Source organism: Polypterus senegalus, chromosome 5 (genome assembly GCF_016835505.1).
Source record: "Polypterus senegalus isolate Bchr_013 chromosome 5, ASM1683550v1, whole genome shotgun sequence".
NCBI classification, from domain to species: Eukaryota; Metazoa; Chordata; class Cladistia; order Polypteriformes; family Polypteridae; genus Polypterus; species Polypterus senegalus.
In genome coordinates this window covers 76667125-76690779 of record NC_053158.1, presented here as the reverse complement: position 1 = coordinate 76690779, position 23655 = coordinate 76667125, and the positions used below count along the sequence as shown (strand labels likewise).

Genomic DNA, 23655 nt, shown 5'->3' with positions numbered 1-23655 from the left:
TGGTGGTGTTGATAAAAATGAGCAGATGAAATATTAGGGGCAAAAATTTGACTGGAGTTCAATCAGCATTAACACTACAATTACCAGAGCCTACGAAAAAACCCGTAAATCCATCCCACCTTAAATCGCTTCTTAACACTGTTCTCACCTCTCCGCCAGCGTCTTTTGTTAATCTAAATGTGCTGATAAAAGAAAAGCTGCAAGTAGCCGGCTATTCCATCCCCCCATCGACTTAGAACGTGCACAAACTTCTCCCTGCTCATGCCTTGATTGATTATCTGGCAGTGAAGTGGAGTTTTAGAGTGGAAATAATAGATCGTTGTTTGGAACACACGCATTTCATGTCTGTTCCGTTTCTCTATATGCTCTTTTTTCTATTACACACCTGAAAGAAAGAGACAATATATGTGAAAGCATCATCGCACAAGTGCAATATTATTTGAAAACAAACAGCGTCCGATCAGCTCTAAAAGTATGGCATTTCTAAATGTTTGCTTTTTTCAGTCTGATTCTCTCAGTCAGACTTTATATTTGTCTCTTATTCAGTGCACGCAAGAACATGCAGGTAGCCAGATGCTGTATGCTACAACATGCTGGCGGTGATCAACGCACATTTTAAAAAAAGAAAGCGACAAATATATGTGACGTTTTGAAGAAATCATTTTATGACACGATTTACCTTTATTAACTAATACCTTTATTTATTTATTAATACCCGCGCTTCGCAGCGGAGAAGTAGTGTGTTAAAGATGTAATGAAAAAGAAAAGGAAGCATTTTGAAAATAACGTAACATGATTGTCAGTGTAATTGTTTTGTCACTGTTATGAGTGTTTCTGTCATTCATATATTCTTATTCAATGTTAATTAATGTTGATTTATTTTGTTTTATAATTGTGTCTTTCATTTTTCTATTCTTTAATATGTAAAGCACTTTGAGCTACTGTTTGTATGAAAATGTGCTATATAAATAAGTGTTGTTGTTGTTATATACACATACATCCATATATATATATACATATCTACATATACACACATACATATACATACACACATATATATATATATATACACACACAGTCTTTGGGCTGCGAGCAACTGTTGCTGGGGGTGGCAGAATCCATGAAGGAAGAAAAATGAAATCTTAAATTTATTTATCCATTCCTAAATAATTAAATGGGCAGGCTATTTCGTATCAGTGCAATTCGCTGCTTGTTAAAACGGATGACTCACGCTCTTACGTGCAAGTCTGCGTGGATATTATGAACTATCGTTTCTGTTCAAGTTCTATTTAAATTTTAAATAGAAGGAATTTTTATTTAGTCGACAGAATATTATTCCAGAATAAATCAACTCAAACCTTAAATAACTTATAATATTTTGCTCTTCATAAAAATATAACCTGTCTAAATTATACAAGTTAGCAATAAAGTAAACGTTAAAAGAACAAACATTCAAATTTCTTTACTCTTATGTAATTTTATATAAAAAATAAACTTAAATTTTAAATATCCCAAAAGATTTTGCTCTCCATAAAAATATATCCTGTCAAAATTATACAAATTCAAATATGAACATGGTGCATAACAAAACCTGGAAATATAAATAAAATTTGTTCTTTTCAGCAATAACAAATCAAATCATTCAGTTGTCTTTGCTCTTATGTCATTTTATCAGAGCTGGCGCCTGGCATCTTTTTTGGCAACAAGTTCGTTTATGTTTGGTGTGAGGTTCTGTGTTGTGGAGATTCTCAGGATGGACTGCAGGTGCTCATCAGTGAGGCGACTCCTGTGTGCTGTTTTGTTAGTCTTCATGACTGAGAAGAGCTTCTCACACAGATATGTGGTACCAAACATGCACAAGGTTCGAGCCGCATGTAGACGGAGCTGGAGCATTTGTGCGGAATGGAGTGAATAAACTGTGCGGGCCGTGCAGTATCGTACTTTGCCTTCAGTGTGCCATTACACTGCAGCTCAATCACCTCCATCTGAATCTGCACAGGTGCAGTTTCCACATCGACGGCAAATGGGTTGCGAAACAACTCAAAATTCTTTTTTTGTTCTTCAAAGTCACCAAAGCGCCGTGCGAACTCAGTGCGCTCAGTTTATCAGCAAAGTGCGTATTTGGGAACATCGTTGTGCCGACTTGGTTCAACATTACTTGGCAACAGGGAAAGTGGGGCAAGTTGCACTGGTGCATTTGTGTCTCCCATAAAAGTAGCTTCACTTGAAATCACTTTGTGATTTTTACGGTAAAAACGTCTGCTGAAGTGTCAGATTCTTCTTTAACTCTTCTGCTTTCTGTATCTTGTGCATTGCATTCAGGTCTTTCAGGTTATCTTGATGTTTTGTCTCATAGTGCCGTCTTAGATTAAATTCTGTAATTACAGCCACATTAGCTCCACAAATGAGACACACGGGTTTACCGGCAATGTCAGTAAACATATACTCAGCCTCCCATTGGTTTTTAAAGGCTCTATGTTCAGAATCACCTTTTCTCTTTGGCATCGTGTGGGCTAGCTTCGCAATAACTTGCAGCATCATAAGCTAGACTTGATTAACGCGTAAGTGTTGGCAAGGCAGCTGAAGCGCTGCATTATGGGATCTGTAGTTTATTGTGTTACCAGTGCTTCATATCCCCGGCCATTAATAACAATAATACAGTATATAAAATGATCTCGGGCGGATATAATTACACGCCAGACCGGATGTGGCCCGTGGGCCTTGAGTTTGACACATATGGACTAAATAGAACTTGAAAAGAAATATTTTTCAATGTGATCGCGCAATTCAGATCGAGTTGACGCCAAGACTACAGCACATCGAGCCAGCGTGCTATTGTGGTTTTGCCTGTGTGCCTCAATAAGTTACCCTCCCCTTGCTCTTACTTTTTTACCGTTCATCTAATGAATACACTGAGTATGGCTTTACCAAAACAATCATTGATCGCGAATAAAGTATCCATTATTCATGAAGCTTCAATTGGTGATCTGTCTTTCTGTTAACGCATATTTTTTCATACGCCTCAAACCAAGGGGATGCGAGGTAAAATGAATCGAGAAGCGCGCGTACATACTTAGTGCATCCCCTCTCAGGAATCGAACCTCGGACGTCGGTGCTAGAAGCGAAGGCTCTACTATTGCGCCACGGCGTGTGGTTTGTCTATTTGAGCGTAGCAGGGTAATTCGGTTTTTGTTCAGCACTCTTTGGAACTGTTGGTTTTTGTCTGTGCACTGTGTCAGTTCACGTGAGCCGCTGAATATGGTTTTATATGTCACCCGCTCACTTCTAATTGTTTCGCTGCCTTCTTAATTATATAATGCATGTTTTTTAAGTGCTTTTTGGAGGTCTTCCTGGTTTTCTACGTACTGCGTAATTACGTGGGAGGCGTAATGATGTCACACGAAACTCCCCACGGCTTTCGAGCTCAATTCCATTACAGTAAATGGGGAAAAATAGCTTCTAGTTATGACCATTATGTGTAGAATTTCGAAATTAAACCTGCCCAACTTTTGTAAGGAAGCTGTAAGGAATAAGCCTGCCAAATTTCAGCCTTCTACCTACACAGGAAGTTTGAGAATTAGTGATGAGTCAGTGAGTCAGTCAGTCAGTAAGGGCTTTGCCTTTTATTAGTATAGACTAGTAAAATACCCGCGCTTCGCAGCGGAGATGTAGTGTGTTAAAGAAGCAATGAAAAAGAAAAGGAAACATTTTCAAAATAACGTAACATGATTGTCAATGTAATTGTTTTGTCACTGTTGTGAGTGATGAGTGTTGCTGTCATATATATATATATATATATATTTACACACACACAAAAATATATATATATACATATCTATACATATACACATATATATACACACACACATATATACACACAAATACATATATATATATATATATATATATACATACATACACACACACATATATAAACATTTATATACATATACATACATATCTACATATATACACACACAGCTATTTCAGATCAGTGCAATACGCTGTTTGTTAAAACGGATGACACCGCTCTTACGTGCAAGTCTGCGTGGATATTATGAACTATCAGATTTGTTCAAGTTCTATTTAAATTTTAAATAGAAGGAATTTTTATTTAGTCGACAGAAATATCTTTGGTAGGAATGGTAAAAACAGACAGGAATATTATTCCTGAATAAATCAACTCAAACATTAAACAACTTATAATATTTTGCTCTCCATAAAAATATATCCTGTCAAAATTATACAAATTCAAATATGAACATGCTGCATAACAAAACCTGGAAATATAAATAAAATGTGTTCCTTTCAGCAATAACAAATCAAATCATTCAGTTGTCTTTGCTCATATGTCATTTTAGAGCTGGACGCCTGGCATCTTTTTGGCAACAGGTTCGTTTCTGTTTGGTGTGAGGTTCTGTGTTGTGGAGATTCTCAGGATGGATTGCAGGTGCTCATCAGTGAGGCGACTCCTGTGTGCTGTTTTGTTAGTCTTTATCACTGAGAAGAGCTTCTCACACAGATATGTGCTACCAAACATGCACAAGGTTCGAGCCGCATGTAGATGGACTTTTTTTGTTCTTCAAAGTCACCAAAGCGCCGTGCAAACTCAGTGTGCTCAGTTTATCAGCAAAGTGCGTATTTGGGAACACCGTAGTGACGACTTGGTTTAACATTACTTGGTAACAGGGAAAGTGGGGCAAGTGGTTGTGTCTCCCATAAAAGCAGCCTCAATTGAAATCACTTTGTGATTGTGCACGGGTAAAACGTCCGCTGAAGTGTCAGATTCTTATTTAATTCTTCTGCTTTCTGTATCTTCTGCATTGCATTCAGGTCTTTCAGGTTACCCTGATGTTTTGTTTTATAGTGCCGTCTTAGATTAAATTCTGTAATTACAGCCACATTAGCTCCACAAATGAGACACACGGGTTCAGTAAACATATACTCAGCCTCCCATCGGTTTTAAAGGCTCTATTTTCAGAATCAACTTTTCTCTTCAGCATCGTGTGAGCTAGCTTCGCAATAACTTGCAGCATCATAAGGTAGACTTGATTAACGCGTAAGTGTTGGCAAGGCAGCTGAAGCGCTGCATTATGGGATCTGTAGTTTATTGTGTTACCAGTGCTTCATATACCCGGGCCATTAATAACAATAATACAGTATATAAAATGATCTCGGGGCGGATATAATTACGCCGGGCGGATGTGGCCCTGGCCCTTGAGTTTGACACATATGGACTAAATAGAACTTGAAAAGATATATTTTTCAAATGTGATCGCGCAATTCAGATAGAGTTGACGCACTACAGCCTGCATGCCTCAATAAGTCATCCTCCCTCGCCTTACTTTTTACCGCTCATCTAATGAATACACTGAGTATGGCTTTACCAAAACAATCATTGATGGCTAATAAAGTATCCATTATTCGAGTATGTAGATCGGGTTATATATATATACATATATATATACCCGCGTCGCAGCGAGAAGTAGTGTGTTAAAAAGCTAGAAAAGAAAAGGGAACATTTTAAAAATAACGTAACATGACTGTCAATATACAGTATTTGTTTTGTGAGTGTTACTGAGTGTTGCTGTCATCAAGGATTTGATTATCATTATTTCTTTCAATCAGGTTCGTATTTGTAGGATGTGTTGTGTTCAAGTTACATTCCGTGTTTGTCAATCGTTGTAAAGATGACAGGTTTCATTCATCGATTCGTTTCTTACTGCATCAATAAACAGCTCGTCTTCTTCTTTATCTGAGACCTGACACACTGCATGCACGGGTTTTTTACACTGTCTTCCTTTAGCGGGACATTGACTTTTCCAACGTGTGCTTTGTTTCCGCAGTAGTTGGATTTATGAATATGCTTGTATGTATGAGACGCTTCATATTTTTGCTGCCTTTTCAATTGTGTAATTCGGTTTTGTTCAGCTCTTTGGAACTGTTGCCTTTTATCTGTGCACTGCGCCAGTTCACGTGAGCCACTCGGTGTACATGCATCGAAGGTTCCCAGCTGTGCTGGTGCCATCTCCTGCTATGTCCATGGCTGTATTTAATGTTACCTTAGTCCTGGCACTTAAAACTTTCTCTCGCAGTTTCGCTGAGTTTGTGTCAAACACCACCCTGACCATCTCATCTTCCTCTCCATAAGCACAGTCCTTCACCCGTGAATATTTACCCGTGGCAGTTTGCTATTGGATTGCCGCTGACGGACGGCCTTATATGGGCAGGCACTAAATTACAAACGCCAGCGCAGCCTGTCTATGAACTTAATTTAAAGTGTAGGTTTACATCGTGCTTTGTTTCAAGTAGCAGAACTCATGAATATGGTTGTATATGTCACTCGCTCGCTTCTTATTGTTTCGCTGCCTTCTCAATTATATAATGCATGTTTTCTTCAGTGCTTTTTTGAGGTCTTCCTGGTTTTTTATGTACTGCGTGATTACGTGGGAGGTGTGATGATGTCACACGAAACTCCGCCCCCACGCCGTTGAAGCTCATCTCCATTACAGTAAATGGAAAAACTGCTTCCAGTTATGACCATTACGCGTAGAATTTCGATATAAAACCTGCCCAACTTTTGTAAGGAAGCTGTAAGGAATGAACCTGCCAAATTTCAGCCTTCCACCCACACGGGAAGTTGGAGAATTAGTGATGAGTGAGTGAGTGAGTGAGGGCTTTGCCTTTTATTAGTATAGATTTACTTCCTAAAGCCTAAAGTCACAAGTAGTGTGCAGAGGGCATGCGCAAAAATGTATGTAATGCCACGAAAAGTGCCTGCTGACACTTTAGTATGCAAGCAATGGTATGTGCATTCTTGCTCCGATGTAGAAGGGAGCTGAGTTTACCTCTGTTACAGCGCGTCTATGTGAAAATAGCAGTATCAGATGCAGGGGTGGGGTGTGTTTGGGCTCGTGACCGCAGCCGAGATAATAAAACTGACAAAAAAAAACAAAACAAAGCTAACCTTTACAAGTATCATAAATTACACCGGCTGTTACAGACTGAAATCAAATGTATGTTTTTATTCTAAAATAGTAAGACTAAGAGCAGTTTACTTTTCAAAACGGAGAGGTGCAGGATCAAACTCGCGACCTTTTGATTCCCAGTCGGCAGCTGAATCTATTGCGCCATGGAGGCAGTCATAATAAACAAGTATCAATGTTGCATGTTAAGGCGGCTTTTTGTTTCTGCAGTTATACTTTTGAATAAAAGTGCCATTGTTGTGTTAGATTTGTACCTTCTGTGAAAATATTTCTTTTGATATTTGGACTTCATGCTTCATACATTATATAGTTTATGCCTACATTTTGTCATCTACTACTAGAATATAAAAACGTTTGTTTTAACAATGTGTTTACACAGATTACTGTAGAAACAGAACAGACATGAAATGCGTGTGTTCCAAACAACGATCTATTATTTCCACTCTAAAACTCCACTTCACTCCCAGAAAATCAATCAAGGCATGAGCTGGGAGAAGTTTTTGCACGTTCTAAATCGGTGGGGGGATGGAATAGCCGGCTACTTGCAGCTTTTCTTTTATCAGCACATTTAGATTAAGAAAAGACGCTGGCGGAGAGGTGAGAACGGTTTTAAGAAGTGATTTAAGGTGGGACGGATTTAAGAGTTTTTTCGTAGGCTCTGGTAATTCTAGTGTTAAGTCAAAAAATTAAACTTTACACCAAAAAAGTCAAATAACTTGATGATTTTAATATGGGTTATCTGCACAGTGCTTGATCATTAATCATAGTATGTTTATTGTTCCACTGAGTACATGATTACTGCATAATAATTATCAACTTGCAACAGAGCAAGATAGGCTTACCTGACAAGCGAGTAGGTGTATACGATTGATTTGGGTGATATATTTTGTGTACTGTTGTGCCCAATCTATTCAGGATTGCGCCCAACTCCCCACATAAAAAAGCATTACATGGTCTCAGTAATTAGTTAAATGATTCTTTGATGCATCTCCCTCATTAACTCTAACTTTTTCATAGATGTGCTTTAAAGTTAAATGTAAGAACTATTTTAATGTCTAAGTGAAATTTTAGTAACCCCTGATATCCTAAAAATAATAAATTACCACTTAATAGCTTTAGTAACTACATGTTCGTTCTGTCACGCCTCTTCACCTTTTATAGTTACATTTATATTTATTTGCTTGGCAGACACTTTTACCCAAAGCGACTTGCAACAGAGGTAAGCATGGTTGAGTAACATTAGACTTGGGCCTGTTAGTTCAGCAAGTGTAAAAGGACAGGTAACAAAAGTTGATTGCCACAAGTGAAAAGATCTAATATGTGACAGTTTACAATCATATATTATAATTGATTAAGTAATTAAACCAAATAATCCAACAATAATATAAAAATATCACAGAGTATAGTTTTTTTACTTAAACCAATTAGACAGATATTCACAGAAGAGATTGGTCTTCAGTTGCTTCTTAAATACATTGATGGAGTCTGCAGTACAGCTAGAAGTGGGTGGCCTGTTCCATCAACTGGTAACTATACAGAAAGAGAGTCTGGATTGAGACTTGATACCATGCAGAGGTGGCATAACCAGACACTGTACACTGGCCGACCTCTGTGGACGAGAAGAATTATAGCACCTCATCAGTGTCTTTGTATACACAGGTGCTGACCTACTGAGTAACCACTGTGACCACACTTTGTAAGTACCAGGGATTCATACTTAATGCATGCTGCTACAGAGAGCCAATTAAGCAACCTCAATAGAGGAGTGTCATGTTCCTGTCCCGGCTAGTAAAATACAAGACGGGCTGCTGAATTCTAGATCATCTGGAGTGACTTGATAGCACGTGTGGGTACTCCTGCTAGAAAAGACCCCAGACACAACAAGACCAGAGCCTGGACCAGAAGTTGTGCTGTATACTCTGTCAGATAAGGTCCGATCTTGCAGATGTTACACAAATAAAAACTGCATGAACGAAAAACAAAGAGATAGATAGCTGCTCATGAATCACCACCCTAAAGTTGCATACAGACTTGGCAAGAGTTAGCAACAGTGAGCCAAGGTGTACAGAGATGGGGAGTTAAACAGACTGGCTGGCGCGGATCACAAGAACCTCTGTTTCTGTCATTTTGAGCTGTAGATGGTGGCCCTTCATCCAGTTCGAGACATCAGTAAGATGTTTAGTGACTCTAGCTGGTAACTGTATTGTCCTCCGGAGGTAATGACTGGAACAGGTGTGTATCATCAGCACAGCACCCATAAGAGAACCCGTGGGATTGGATGATGGAGCCCAGCAAGGTGGTTTACAGAAGGAAAAGTACAGCACCCAGCACTGATCTTTGGGCTACACCTGCGCATGTCGTGTGTTTTTGACAACTCTCCTCTCCAGGCCACACTGTAGGATCTGCCTGAGATGTAGGACTCGAACCATCTGAGAGCATTGTGATGATGAGCACTTTTCTATATAATTTGAAGCACTGCGAGACTTCACATGTTTTGATATTAAACAATTGAGTCTACTAATGGGTGCATTTTAATAATGCTCTTTATTTCCTACTCATCTTTATTAATTATTTAGCATACATCTTCAGTTAAAGCAACTTGGAAAAAAAATCTGGAAACTAAGTCAGAAGGTTTATAAGAAATCTGAACAATATCAAATAAAAATTTGAAGTGAAAAAATGACAAGGTATAGTTAATTCCATGGCTAGGTGAAAACTGGCAGTCACAAAATTAAAACAAATGCTTATAAGTAGTAGACATTAGATTTGGAGTCAGCACAGGAATTGATATAGTTGATCGCAGTGGGCGAAAGCAGGTGGTAAAGTAATAACTGGGCTAAAACAAGCTGAATTTCTCAGTGGCTTCCCTTTACATTAGCAGCAAAAATGTAATAAAGTTGGTGACCTTAATTCTTTCATTCACTAGCCTATTAATTTTAAGCAATATTTGTCTAGACACAGACTGCATGTTGGCCGAGGTGTCCATAGTAAGCATTACTGACATTGAAAAGACTCGTTGAAGTTGTAATTATAATATGGAATAATTGTACTCATTTCCCATTAATGAGACACCAGCTTTTGTTTGCTGCAATAGATTCTTATTGGTTTCAGCATTAAACAGGAGTAACTTGGGATCTCACGTTTAGGAGCAATTAGGTGCATACAATTGTTAATTCTCATGTATAATATATTGTCAATTCCCTCATATTAGGAGTTGACATAGTTGTATTTTCAGATAAGGAAAAGTTATCTGTAATTATTTTTATATAAAATTTTCCTCTTTGTTGGCATAAGTACTCTATTGTCTATTTCTTCTTTACTTAACATACAACCTGTAAACATTTCTCACAGCATCTCCACACAGTGTTTGCCTGAAGTTCCGTTAGTCAGAAGCAGCTTTTTTAAAATAAAATTTGTACCTAGAATAACCCTGTGCAAACAGTAATGTCATGCACATAGGGAAACCGGAGTAGTACACAAGCGCTATGCTTATGACCAGGATTCTTCTTCATAGCTGACATCTTCATTTCTTCAGCAAAAAACAATTGTCCAATATTTTTCGACCAGGATATACAGTCATGTGAAAACATTAGGACACCCTTTGAAAGCATGTGGTTTTTTGTAACATTTTTAATAAATGGTTATTTCATCTCCGTTTCAACAATACAGAGAGATTAAAGTAATCCAACTAAACAAAGAAAACTGAAGAAAAGTCTTTTCAAGATCTTCTGTAAATGTCATTCTACAAAAATGCCTATTCTAACTGAGGAAAAAGATAGGACACCCTTGCCCCTAATAGCGAGTGTTACCTCCTTTGGCTGAAATAACTGCAGTGAGACGGTTCTTGTAGCCATCTACCAGTCTTCGACATCGGTCTGAGGAAATTTTACCCCACTCCTCAATGCAGAACTTTTTCAGCTGTGAGATGTTTGAGGGGTTTCTTGCACGTACAGCCCTTTTCAAGTCACCCCACAGCATCTCAATGGGATTCAAATCTGGACTTTGACTTGGCCATTCCAGGACTCTCCATTTCTTCTTTTTCAGCCAATCTTTGGTTGATTTACTAGTATGTTTTGGGTCATTGTCATGTTGCATGGTCCAGTTCCGCTTCAGCTTTAATTTTCTAACTGATGGTCTCACATGTTCTTCAAGCACCTTCTGATACACAGTAGAATTCATCGTGGATTCTATGATGGTGAGCTGACCAGGTCCTGCTGCAGCAAAGCAGCCCCAAACCATGACACTTCCACCTCCATGCTTCACAGTTGGTATGAGGTTCTTTTCTTGGAATGCTGTGTTTGGTTTACGCCAAACATGTCCTCTGCTGTTGTGTCCAAATAATTCAATTTTGGACTCATCTGTCCAAAGAACATTATTCCAGAAGTCCTGGTCTTTGTCAACTTTATCTCTGGCAAATGTCAGTCTGGCCTCGATGTTTCTCTTGGAAAGCAAAGGTTTCCTCCTTGCACACCTCCCATGCAAGTTAAACTTGTACAGTCTCTTTCTGATTGTAGAGGCATGTACTTCTACATCAACAGTAGCCAGAGCCTGCTGTAGTTCTCGAGATGACACTTTAGGGTTTTTGGAGACCTCTTTTAGCATCTTGCGGTCTGCTCTTGGGGTGAACTTGCTGGGGCGACCAGTCCTGGGCATGTTGGCAGTTGTTTTGAAAGCCCTTCACTTGTAGACTATCTTCCGGACAGTGGAATGGCTGATTTCAAAATCTTTGAGATCTTTTAAATCCCTTCCCAGACTCATAGGCTGCTACAATCTTTTTTCTGAAGTCCTCTGACAGCTCTTTTGTTCTCACCATGGTGCTCACTCTCACTTCAACAGTCAGGAGCACACCAAACTAAATGTTTGAGGTTTAAATAGGGCAAGCCTCATTCAACATGCAGAGTAACGATCTACTAATTATGTGCACCTGGTGTGATATACCTGTGTGAGATCTGAGCCAATTTAAGAGGGAATACATGTGAGGGTGTCCTATCTTTTTCCTCAGTTAGAATAGGCATTTTTGTAGAATGACATTTACAGAAGATCTTGAAAAGACTTTTCTTCAGTTTTCTTTGTTTAGTTGGATTACTTTAATCTCTCTGTATTGTTGAAACGGAGATGAAATAACCATTTATTAAAAATGTTACAAAAAACCACATGCTTTCAAAGGGTGTCCTAATGTTTTCACATGACTGTATAGTACTCTTCCAACCTTTTGCTTTAGAAGAAGATTTCAGTCACTTAATGATTTGCTTCCTGTCATTCTACAATTCTACAAAAATTTGTATATTCTGCCTAGTTCTAAACTTGCAGTTCAATTGGTTTGTTGCTTGGAAAAAGACATGATACACAGTACGAGTACCGAGGCATTTTTTCTGGTTTTATTAATTTAATTTACAAGTAATACAATTTTAAATTTAGTATTTGTAAAATTGTTCTGTTAATCTTGTTAATATTTTTGATTATCTACATTATTTAAGCAGTTACTTTTTATATAATTAAGTTTTCTATTTTCTGTTTATTGTTTAATAATCATATTTTCTGTTTTTTTGCATATTCTTTATCCTTTTTGTTTTCCCTTTTACATTGAACATAAGGTGGCATGGACTCCTTACACAGTCTTGTCTGAGACCTATTTGAGCCAAATAACTGAGGCATTTTGTTATTATTTACTCATTTACTTACCAACATACTCAGTAAAGGTGCTTAAATACTTCTATTAGAGCATAAGCCTACATACTCTAACCTAGGGTCTGAGACCTTCAAATATTTAAAAGGGAGAGGGGAACTGCCAAACCCTGTTCTCACACAAAATTTTAGTCTTTTAACTTGGGTTTTTCAAAGGAAAAAATGTGTCTGGTTTATTCTGTCTTTGTTCCAGAGTTGTGTGAATGTTGCTGCAGTAGAGAAGACTATTAATATTCTTCCAAGTAAACGTGTTGCTAAATTGGAAGTCTTTAGTCTTAGTGGAGACAAACCCATTCAGATTATGCACGATGATGAAATTTGTTGGACAGCAGGAGACTCCATCAAAAATGTTATCTTCAAGATGTTTGATGAAGGAGACCGAGAAATTGCAATTACACCTTCCCTGGCCGAAAAGATTAAGGTATGTGATTATTTTCCTGTGACTGCATTTATAAAAAAAAGATAAAAGGAGCTTTATTATGCACAGTGTTTATAATAATGAATTAATTAAATAAAACCAAAAGTAAAAACAAATAGTATTTCAATGTTTAAGATAAAAACTTAAAAAGTACTTATGATAAATATTATAGGTAAACCTAGACTCTTTTACTTTATATTTAAAGAATGCTTGATTGGTCTCGGTTTTATTTTAGTTTATTCATAAGCATTGCATTTGAGTGAAGAGGACCTCAGAGGGCTTCCACAGACTTAGAAGTATAAGACAGTAATAGTTAAGTAATTAACTAATTACATTTATATACCACTTTGGTAAACTTCTCAAAGCAATTTACATAGATAATGAGGAATCACCTCAAATACCACCAAAATGTAGTGTCCACCTGGATGATGCTAAAGCAGCCATACATGCTCCAGTATGCACACCACACATCAGCTCTTAGGCTAGGTTTATACTTAACATGACTCATGCACCTTTGGAAGCTACTGCAACGCAAGTAGTGTACTGTTTATGCTTGCATACTTACTTTATGTAAATCTGGAGGGTACCACCAGGTGGCAGTGCGAGATATCATCATGGTGTGAAAATGTTTGGATTTGCTGTGTTGTGAAATGCCTGAAACATCCATTTAATTACCAGGACACCTTGCCACAATATCTCTGAAAGGGTGGATATTTAATTATTATATCCATCAATCCAGGCAAGCGCCATTCCAGCTAGTATCAAGTGTGTGGCAGAAACAATCCCTGGACAATGCATCCGCTCATTGCAAGGTGAATACAAGCACACACATACACTAGTGTCATTTTACCATCACCAAATCCTCAAACCTGCATGTCCTAGGAAGGGAACCGGAGCACACTCTTTAAATCCACCAGGAAAACATGTAACTCCAGGCAGGGAACACCTTGGATGTGTTCCGCCACCGTGCCATTCCTACATATGTAATTATTAAGAGTATTATTTAAATTAAGTTAACGATTTATCTGTGAAATGTAACATACGCCTTTTAACACATCATTAAAGTCTATCAAGTATAAATCTAATAATGTTTTCTGTGTGGCATTTGCTGCCTGCCTCTGCTGTCATCGTAGAAGGAAACCCCAGAAGCACGTAGCGATTAACAAATGGATTGATTTTAAGATGGCGTTTACAACGGTCTACTTTAATGGCAAACTATGAGATTAAAGTCAAAATTTCCACTTTAATCAAAAACAGACTTTTTTTTTTTATCTGTGGCCCAAACATTCTGATATTGCAAAGGTGCAACAAAAAAAAAAGATTGTATGTATTGTGTCTATACGATGGGGAATATGCAGTGCTTGTATTGGATATGTGAGAAATACATGAAGAAAACCAACACAAATACCTTTGTATGTTAGCATGTAAGTTGGATGATTTGCTTTACCACATCGAACCATTTATCAAACATTGATCCTGTAAGATCTGTAAAGCTGCTTGCTGTCATATTGATAGTAAACAAAGACTCTGATGTCACTTGATCACACTGTGCCCCCGATTTTTTGCTGGTACTGCAACTGATGCACGAGTCGCACTAATTTCTAAGGACGTGCACAAAGGACACATCAAATGAATGCTGGAAATGCGTGGCAGCTATAATGCGTACGCATTTTGAGCGTGAAGTATTAACCGGCCCTTAGGTGGTAATGGGGTGAGAAAAATTGTTAAGACAATAAGGGACAGGGAATGATTAAGGGGACCAGATTGACTAGGCTGTGGTAGGCATTTCAGCCAGGACATTGGGAAACACCCAGATCTTTTCAAAAGATGCCTAGGATGACCACTGAGAGTTAAGACCTTGGTTTAATGTTCCTTCTGAATGACTTAAATGGGGCATTTGTACCCACACAAAGACCACAAGGTAAGTGCCCCCTTTGTAATACTTTTAAAATGCCAGTTTTCCATTTCTACAAGTTACACAGTTGTATCCTGTAGTAAGAATTTTGTGAAATCAAACATAGTGTATCTAAATGTTTTTTTGTTTTTTTTCCCTTAGGTTAACTGGACCCCCAAAATTAAAAAGGATCTCCTACTTCAAGGATCACTTCCAGACATAAAAGTTTCCACATCGGTGAAGGATGTTCGTTACTGCCAGGTTTCATTTCAAGATGATCATGTTTCTTTGGAAAGTGCTTTTACTGTGAAGTATGTATTAAACAATTATTCAATGTAATGGATATTTTTTAAATATATGGTTACAAAATACAATTTTTACTGTTCTTGGTTTTAGGCCACTTCCAGATGAGCCTAAATATTTGAAGTCTTCTTTAAAAGGTGTCAGCACTATTAAAATGGGTGAAGAGTTGAAGGGTGAAATTTGTAAGTATATTAACACTTTTTACTAAAGTAGTGCCTTTATATGAATAAAACCTAATACTGTATTACACATTGTTTATAGAGCAAGGGTTACATAATTCTGAAATAGTATGAACATAAGTTCAGCTGCTGCACCTGTACATGTATATTTCACTTAAATCAGCTTAATTAAATGTGTCTGGAATGAACAAAAAACAAAATTACAATGGAGTGGAGCATGTAAGGTGATTAAACTTTCATGCATACACAAAACTTTCTCTTGTTCATGAGCAATACGAAGTTACTAAATTTTGTGCACACTCTTTTGATGAGCATGGGGAACTTCTTTCTTTTCGTCTCATGTCACGTTAGGGTCTCCGACAATGGTTTAATACTCGATCAAACAAATAATAATAACTTAAATATCAATCCAGGAAAAATATTAAAAAATCGAAATGCACATGAAAATTAAAACAAGATTTAATTCCCACCCTAGCAGAAAAGAACCATCTAACTTTTTGAATATAATAGAACAAATAGCATATCATAGACATCACATGTTTATTCTAAAATTATATTAATGAATTCTTGCTGGTTTAAAGACGTTTTGGCCATGTCCTCTTAGAGAGAATTAATTTTTTTTCTTGTTTGAGATTGAATGAGATTGAATCAGCAGCTCTAGTCTAGATATGCTAAACTGAAGTAATGTGTCTTCAACCGGTATTTGAAAGCTTGAGACTGAAGGGGCACCTCTTACAGTAGCATGCAGACCATCCTACAGTTTAGGGGCCCTGCAACTGAAAGCTCAACCTCCCACTGTTATTTTATTCATCCTTCAAATCATACTAGACTGGCATCTTAAAATCTTATTGTGCGTTCTGGTTTGTAAGTAATAAGTTCAGATAATTAAGGCGGACCTTGATCATTTAAAGCTTTAGACATTAAAAGTAGGATTTTGAAATCTGCCCTAAACTTAACTGGAAACCAGTTCAAGGATTTAAGAACTGGAGTTGTGTGTTCTGTTTTTTTTTTCCTTGTAATATTTCTTGCAGCAGCATTTTACATTAACATTAAGCATTATAAAGAACAATATGAACATCCAGTGAACATCAAATTGCAGTAGTCAACATTACTAGAAATAAATACATGAATAAATTGAATTAATTTCTCAGTGTCCTGGATATTTAGAAAACGCCGTAATTTCCCAACATTTTTCAGATGCAAGAAAGTTATTTTGGACAGTTTTGTAATGTGCACGTTAAATGACATGCTTGTGTCAAAGATAAAGCCTAGATTGTGGGCTGATTCAGTCATTCCCTCCAATAATTAACATCTCTCTGTAATCTGTGTTTAAAGACAAGTAGTTCTCATCCATCCTCTACTTTTAACACAAGAATCCCTGATGCCTACGAAAGAACAAGTAATCCCAAACCACCTTAAATCCCTTCACACCTCTCTATTCAGCGTCTTTGGTTTTATAAATATGTCGATTAGCATAAGCAGCCTGCTATCCCATCCCCCACCGCCGCAGAAAGGACAAAAAGCTCTCACAGTTTGAGCCTTGTTTATTTGGGAGTATGGTACCTGGAGCTGTATTGGGTAAACAATGTATTGTTAATTGGAACACATACATTTTATGTGTGTTCCGTGTCTACAAAGATCTATGTAAGTGTACAATGACATGAAATGCAAGAAATGTGGATCACATAACCTAAAAGACAAACTTTCTTTCTTAATGTTTTAGAACTAACAATAAAATTTTAACATGAAATGTATAATCTGTGAAGTCTGAAGTCCTAATATCAAATAAACACTTTTAACAAAAGGTACAATATAATATATGAAGGTTAGTGTTTTTTTTTTCCATTGTTTTATTCTCTCAGTTGCATTCAAGCTCCCCCCGATCTGAAACTGCTATTTTCAAATAAAGACATGCTATATCAGAGGTGAACTCAGATAAGGATTCTACATCAGAGAAAGAAAATGGAAGCCCTCCCCTGCAAGAAACGTCCACTCACATATAAGAACAACGCAGCTGCACCAGGCGTAAAGGCAAAAGATGACACCATTTGGATGCAGCAGCAGGTCAGGTGTCATCCTGCCAGTCAGTCTGCCCCTTACCTGTCCGTCAACGAAACAGCATAGCTTACAAAGTTCACCAAGGTATCGTGCAAAGCCCTGTTTGCAATTATGTTTGTGATGGTCCTTACATAAGAAACATTTATATGTTACTTGTATAAAAGCCACATCGAATGTTATTTACCTTGATTTATTTATTTATCTTCCTACAGTATAAAGTCACAAGTAGACTGCAGAGCTTCCAGTGTTTGATCGACACGGGCATGCTCACAAAGTACATGTGTACTGAAGTGACATTAGCTGCAGGTGGAAGCTCCACCCAACTGTTGATACGGTTCTCCCATTGTCCAGAAATGGTTTCATAAGCTTTATGACCTTAGTCTCGTAAAGTCTTTCTCCTGTGTGGTGACTGGGATCCTTTCCTGAATAAGATCAAACACAGTTGTGTTGGGTGCAACAGGAGCTTCCACCTGTAGCTAAAGTCTCTTCAGTACATATGTACTTTGTGAGCATGCCCGTGTTGATCAAACACAGGAAGCTCTGCAGTTTACTTGTGACTCTACGCTGTAGGTAGATATGTAAATAAATCAAGGTAAATAACATTCGTTTATATAAAGACCATCACGAAACATATTTACAAACAAGACTTTGCATGATACATTGGCAAGCTCTGTAAGCCGTGCTTTTTATTTTTTTTATTTTTTTTTTGGAAGGACACGTGTTGGGCAGGATGACACTCGACCTGTTGCTGCATCCAAACAGTGCCATCTTTCGCCCTTATGCCTGGTGCAGCTGTGTTGTTCTTACATGTGAGTGGACATTTCTTGTGGGGAGGGCTTCTGTTCTCTTTCTCAGATGTAGAACGCTCATCCTCATCTGAGTTCACCTATGTTATAGTACGTCTTTATTTGAAAACATCAGTGTCAGATCGTGGGGAATGTGTGAACGTGACTGGGATAATTAAACTAATGAAAAAAACGCTAACCTTTACAAGTACCATACATTTACATCGGCTATTACAGACTCAAATCAAATGTATGTTTTTATTGTATAATAGTAACAATACGTGCAGCTCACTACACAAAACGTTAATTCTGGAAAGCGGCCAGGATCGAACCCATCGACCTATTGATTATAAGTTAGCAGTTCTTACTGCTGTACTACCAAAGCAGTTGTTCCAACGTTGTACTCCAACCCGATTTCTTTTTCTTCGGTTATATTTGTGAGTAAAAGCGCACATGTTTTGTTATACTTGTACCTTTGTGAAAGTGTTTATTTGATATTTGGACTTCAGTCTAAACACATTATACACTTTGTCATTGATCTTTCTAGACACAGAACACACACGAAATGCATATGTTCCAAATAACAATATATTATTTACCCTGTACAGATCCAGGTACCTCACTTTCTAAACAAGGCTTGAGCTGGGAGAGCTTTTTGCCCATTCTGTGGCGGTGGGGGGCTGTGATAGCAGCTGCTTGTGCTAATCAACACATTTACATAAAAGATGCTGAATGGAGAGGTGCGAAGGGATTTAAGGTGGGCCGGGATTACAAGTTATTTCGTAGGCTTCAGGAATTCTAGTGTTAATTCAGTAGCACAACTAATCAAAGGTTAAATTGGAGAAACTTCATTTAGTTTAAACGAAGGGTATAACTGGGTGTCATCTTTGTAGGAGTGAAAATTAATGTTCTGTTTTCTACTGATAGATCCCAGTGGAAACATGTAAAGTGAAAACAGTAAAGGTCCCAGTACTTGAGTCTTGCGGGGCACTATAACTCTCACTTATGTGTATGATGATGAAATACTGTCAACACATTTCTGCACATACTGGAATCAATTTGATAAATAACAAATAAACCAGATAAGGACATTGCCCAAGAGCCCAATGTCATTTTCCAGTCTGTTTAGTAAAATAGAATGGTCAGTGGTATCAAACTCTGTGCTTAGGTTTAACAGCATAATTACAGTGGAGTTTCCTTCATCAGAGGATATGAGAATGTCGTTAGCAACACACATCAGTTACGTTTCTGAACTATGACCAGTGTAGAAGCCAGACTGGATTTTTTCAAATAAATTGTGATTCGTATGGTGTGAGTGAAGCTGATTGGCAACTACTTTTTCAATTATTTTAGAGAGAGAGGGTAAGTTTGATTTGGGTCTATAATTAAGTATATATACAGTCCCGATCAAAAAGTTTAAGACCACTTCAAAAAATCATATTTTGCATGGTTGGATCTTAACAAGGTTCCAAGTAGAGCTTCAACATGCAACAAGAAGAAATGGGAGTGAGACAAAATATTTTTGAGCATTCAATTAATTGAAAATAACGATTAAATTGAAACAGGCTGTTTTACAGCTGATCAAAATTTTAGGACCACATGCCTTTAAAAGGCCAAATCTGTGCAAAGATGTGGATTCATTGTCATTTTCTGTCAGGTAGTCACACGTTCTGATGGCAAAGGCAAAAAACTCTCCCTTTTTGAACGTGGTCGGGTTGTTGAACTGCATAAGCAGGGTCTCTCACAGCGCGCCATCGCTGCTGAGGTGGGACGCAGTAAGACAGTCATTTGGAATTTCTTAAATGATCCTGAGGGTTATGGAACAAAAAAGTGGAAGAACCAAAAAAATTTCACCAGCACTGAGCCGGAGGATCCAATTGGCTGTCCGTCAAGACACTGGACGATCCTCGACCCAAATTAAGGCCGTTACTGGTGCTGACTGCAGCCCCATAACCATCAGACGGCATCTGAGACTGAAGGGCTTCAAAAACAAAAAACGTCTTCAAAGACCTGGTCTCCTTGAACGCCACAGAACTGCTCGTTTGGACTTTGCAAGAGAGCACCAAACATGGGACATTCAAAGGTGGAAGAAAGTTTTATTCTCTGATGAGAAAAAATTTAACCTTGATGGTCCTGATGGTTTCCAACGTTACTGGCATGACAAGCAGATCCCACCTGAGATGTTTTCTCACGCCACATTGGAGGGGGCACCATAATCAAAAAAAAAAAAAAAAATAGGCTACGAAATATGGCGGCGCACGTAGTTGCAGCAGCTCGGTGTCCCACTAGTCGGTGTTGTGTTTGGATGTTTTTGTTTTTGTACGTCTTGTGCTTTGTTTTGTGTACAGTCAGTCAAGCGAATAACATCTTCAGCCGAAATGATCTCCTTAAGATTGGAGTGAGTTACCGTGTGAGTGTGACTATCGAATTTATCCGCTTGCACAAAATACCGGAGGAAATAGCGAGGAGACCGGGCGCTCCGTGGATTACTATCCCAGCGAGGAGGAAGCGCAGGCGGCTTTGAGAGAGAAGGAGGAAGCGAGGCTGCCGGGCTGGCGCGCTAACCAGGCTAAGGAGGCAGCCACTTAGATCTCCGTTCCCTAGTCTATTCCTCTCGAATGCCAGATCCCTGGCGAACAAGATGGACGAGCTAAGGTTACAAATAACAGCGAATAACCACATCAAAGACTCATGCATCCTTCTGATCACCGAGTCCTGGCTGCATCAAACCATTCCGGACTCGGCTATTGAGCTAGCAGGTTACACCGCACAGCGCCAGGACTCCGGTAAGAGAAAAGGAGGGGGAATCTGCTTGTATGTGAATAACAGTTGGTGTACTAACACAGTGATCGCAAACCGTCACTGTTCACCGGACATAGAATATCTGACTGTTAAATGCAGGCCCATCTACCTTCCAAGGGAATTCACCGTCATCATAATAACAGCTGTTTACATACCACCAGATGCTAATGTGGCGATAACACTTCTGCATACAAATATTAGCAACAAACTGAGCAAATACCCGGACGCTGTACACATCATACCTGGGGATTTTAATCATGCAGATTTAAAAACAGTAATCCCTAATTTCCACCAGCATGTAAAAGTGTGCCACTAGGGGTGATAACACTCTGGACAAAGTTTACTCAAACATCAAGAAGGGCTACAGGGCCAGACCTCTACCACACCTGGGCCAGTCTGACCATTTGTCCCTGCTCCTAATTCCTGTATATGCCACCATCAGGAAAATCACGTCGGCCATCACAAAGACTGTTACTACATGGCCAGAGGGTGCCTCTCAACAGCTGCAGGATTGCTTTGATAAAACCAACTGGAACATCTTCGAACATCAAGACCTGGAAATATTCACGGACAGTGTCCTCAGTTACATCAAACACTGCATTGACACTGTCACAGTGGACAAACATATCCGGGCTTACCCCAACCAAAAGCCCTGGATGACCCTAGAAGTCCGACAGCTGTTAAAGGAGAGGAATAACGCCTTCAGGTCCGGTAACAGGGACCACTACAGTATGGCGAGAGCCAACCTGAAAAGAGGCATCAGGGAGGCCAAGGCAGATTACAGGAGGAGAATTGAGAACCACCTAGAAAGCAAGAACAGCCGGCTTGTGTGGCAGGGTGTCCAGAAGCTGACGAACTACAAGACCAACCTAGGCGCTGCTGAAGGTGATCTAGCACTGGCGGAGTAGCTGAACATCTTCTTCACCCGTTTTGAGGTCACTGCACCGGTTACTTTAGAGGCACGGCAACACCACACAGCCCACTGTAGTACCATCATCACTGTGGAGGAACATGAAGTGAGGCGCACCCTGCGGGCCGTAAACCCGAGGAAGGCGGCTGGTCCTGATGGCGTACCAGGACATGTACTGAGGGATTGCGCAGACCAGCTGGCTGAGATCTTCACCAGGATCTTCAACCAATCCCTTGCACAGTCGACTGTCCCACCCTGCCTCAAGACCTCCACCATAATACCCTTGCCCAAGAAACCTCACATCTCCAGCCTTAACGACGATCGACCAGTGGCACTCACCCCAGTGGCGACGAAGTGTTTTGAGAAGCTGGTCTGTTATCACATTACAGCAGCCCTACCCCGCAGCCTTGACCCCCACCAGTTTGCTTACAGAGCGAACCGATCTACTAAGGACGCCATAGCCATAGCACACCATGCCGTCGCAACACACCTGGAGAGGCAAGGAAGCTATGTACGCATGCTTTTTGTAGACTACAGCTCTGCATTCAATACCATTCTTCCCTGCAAACTGGATGTCAACCTAAAAAACCTGGGGATTCCTCACAGCACCTGCAGATGGATCAACAGCTTCCTCACTGGCCGCAGACAGAGAGTGAGAGTGGGCCGTCGCACATCACCAACCCTAAGCCTCAGCACTGGGTCACCTCAGGGCTGTGTGCTTAGCCCACTGCTCTACTCTCTCTACACACACGACTGAACCCCCGCCCACCAGAGCAACACCATTGTGAAATTTGCAGATGACACTACCGTGGTGGGGCTTATATCTGGGGGAGACGAGTCTGCCTACAGAGATGAGGTGGAGCAGCTGTCTTCTTGGTGCAAGGATAACAACCTCCTCCTAAACACTAAAAAGACCAAAGAACTCATAATAGACTACAGAAGAAACAAGACAGAATTCCAACCACTAATCATCAGCGGTGGCTGTGTGGAGAGGGTGGCAGACTTCCGGTTCTTGGGAGTCAACATAGAGGAAAGCCTATCCTGGAGTGTGAACACCTCTGAGCTGCTGAAAAAGACCCAACAGAGACTGTACTTCCTGAGAGTACTCAGGAGGAATACAATCACACAGAGACTGCTGGTGTCCTTCTACAGAGCCTCTATAGAAAGTATCCTAACATACTGCATATGCATATGGTACGCTGGCTGCACAGTGGCTCAGAGGAAAGCACTTCAGGGAGTCATAAACGCTGCCCAAAGGATCATCGGCTGCCCTCTCCTCACACTAGAAGATCTACACAGCTCCCGCTGCCTCAAAAAAGCCCATAACATCATAAAGGACACCTCACACCCTGGACACTCCCTATTCGAACTGCTGCCGTCAGGCAAACGGTATAGAGCAATACATGCAAGGACAAATAGACTCAAACATAGTTTTTCCCCAACTGCAATAGCACGTCTCAATGCCACTAAAACCAGATAATGGTCACATAACAGCTATATGAATTATGCACTGACTTGTGCAATTTGCACTACTGAATGTTTGTCTACAATGTTTTTTTAGATTCACTCGTTTTTTTTTATAGATGTGATAATTTGCACTACTGAATGTTTGTTTATAATGTTTGTTTATATTCT

The 23655-nt window shown here is 39.3% G+C and overlaps 1 protein-coding gene across 1 annotated transcript in view; it reads left to right on the top strand.

The window, feature by feature from the left end:
• smchd1 (structural maintenance of chromosomes flexible hinge domain containing 1) overlaps positions 1–23655 on the top strand; it is a 459542-nt gene that overhangs the window by 250370 nt on the left and 185517 nt on the right. Inside the window, exons 25-27 of the mRNA XM_039754843.1 lie at positions 12865–13092; positions 15146–15294; positions 15380–15468. Of these exons, the coding sequence (XP_039610777.1) occupies positions 12865–13092; positions 15146–15294; positions 15380–15468 (466 nt within the window). The remainder of the gene's footprint in view (positions 1–12864; positions 13093–15145; positions 15295–15379; positions 15469–23655) is intronic.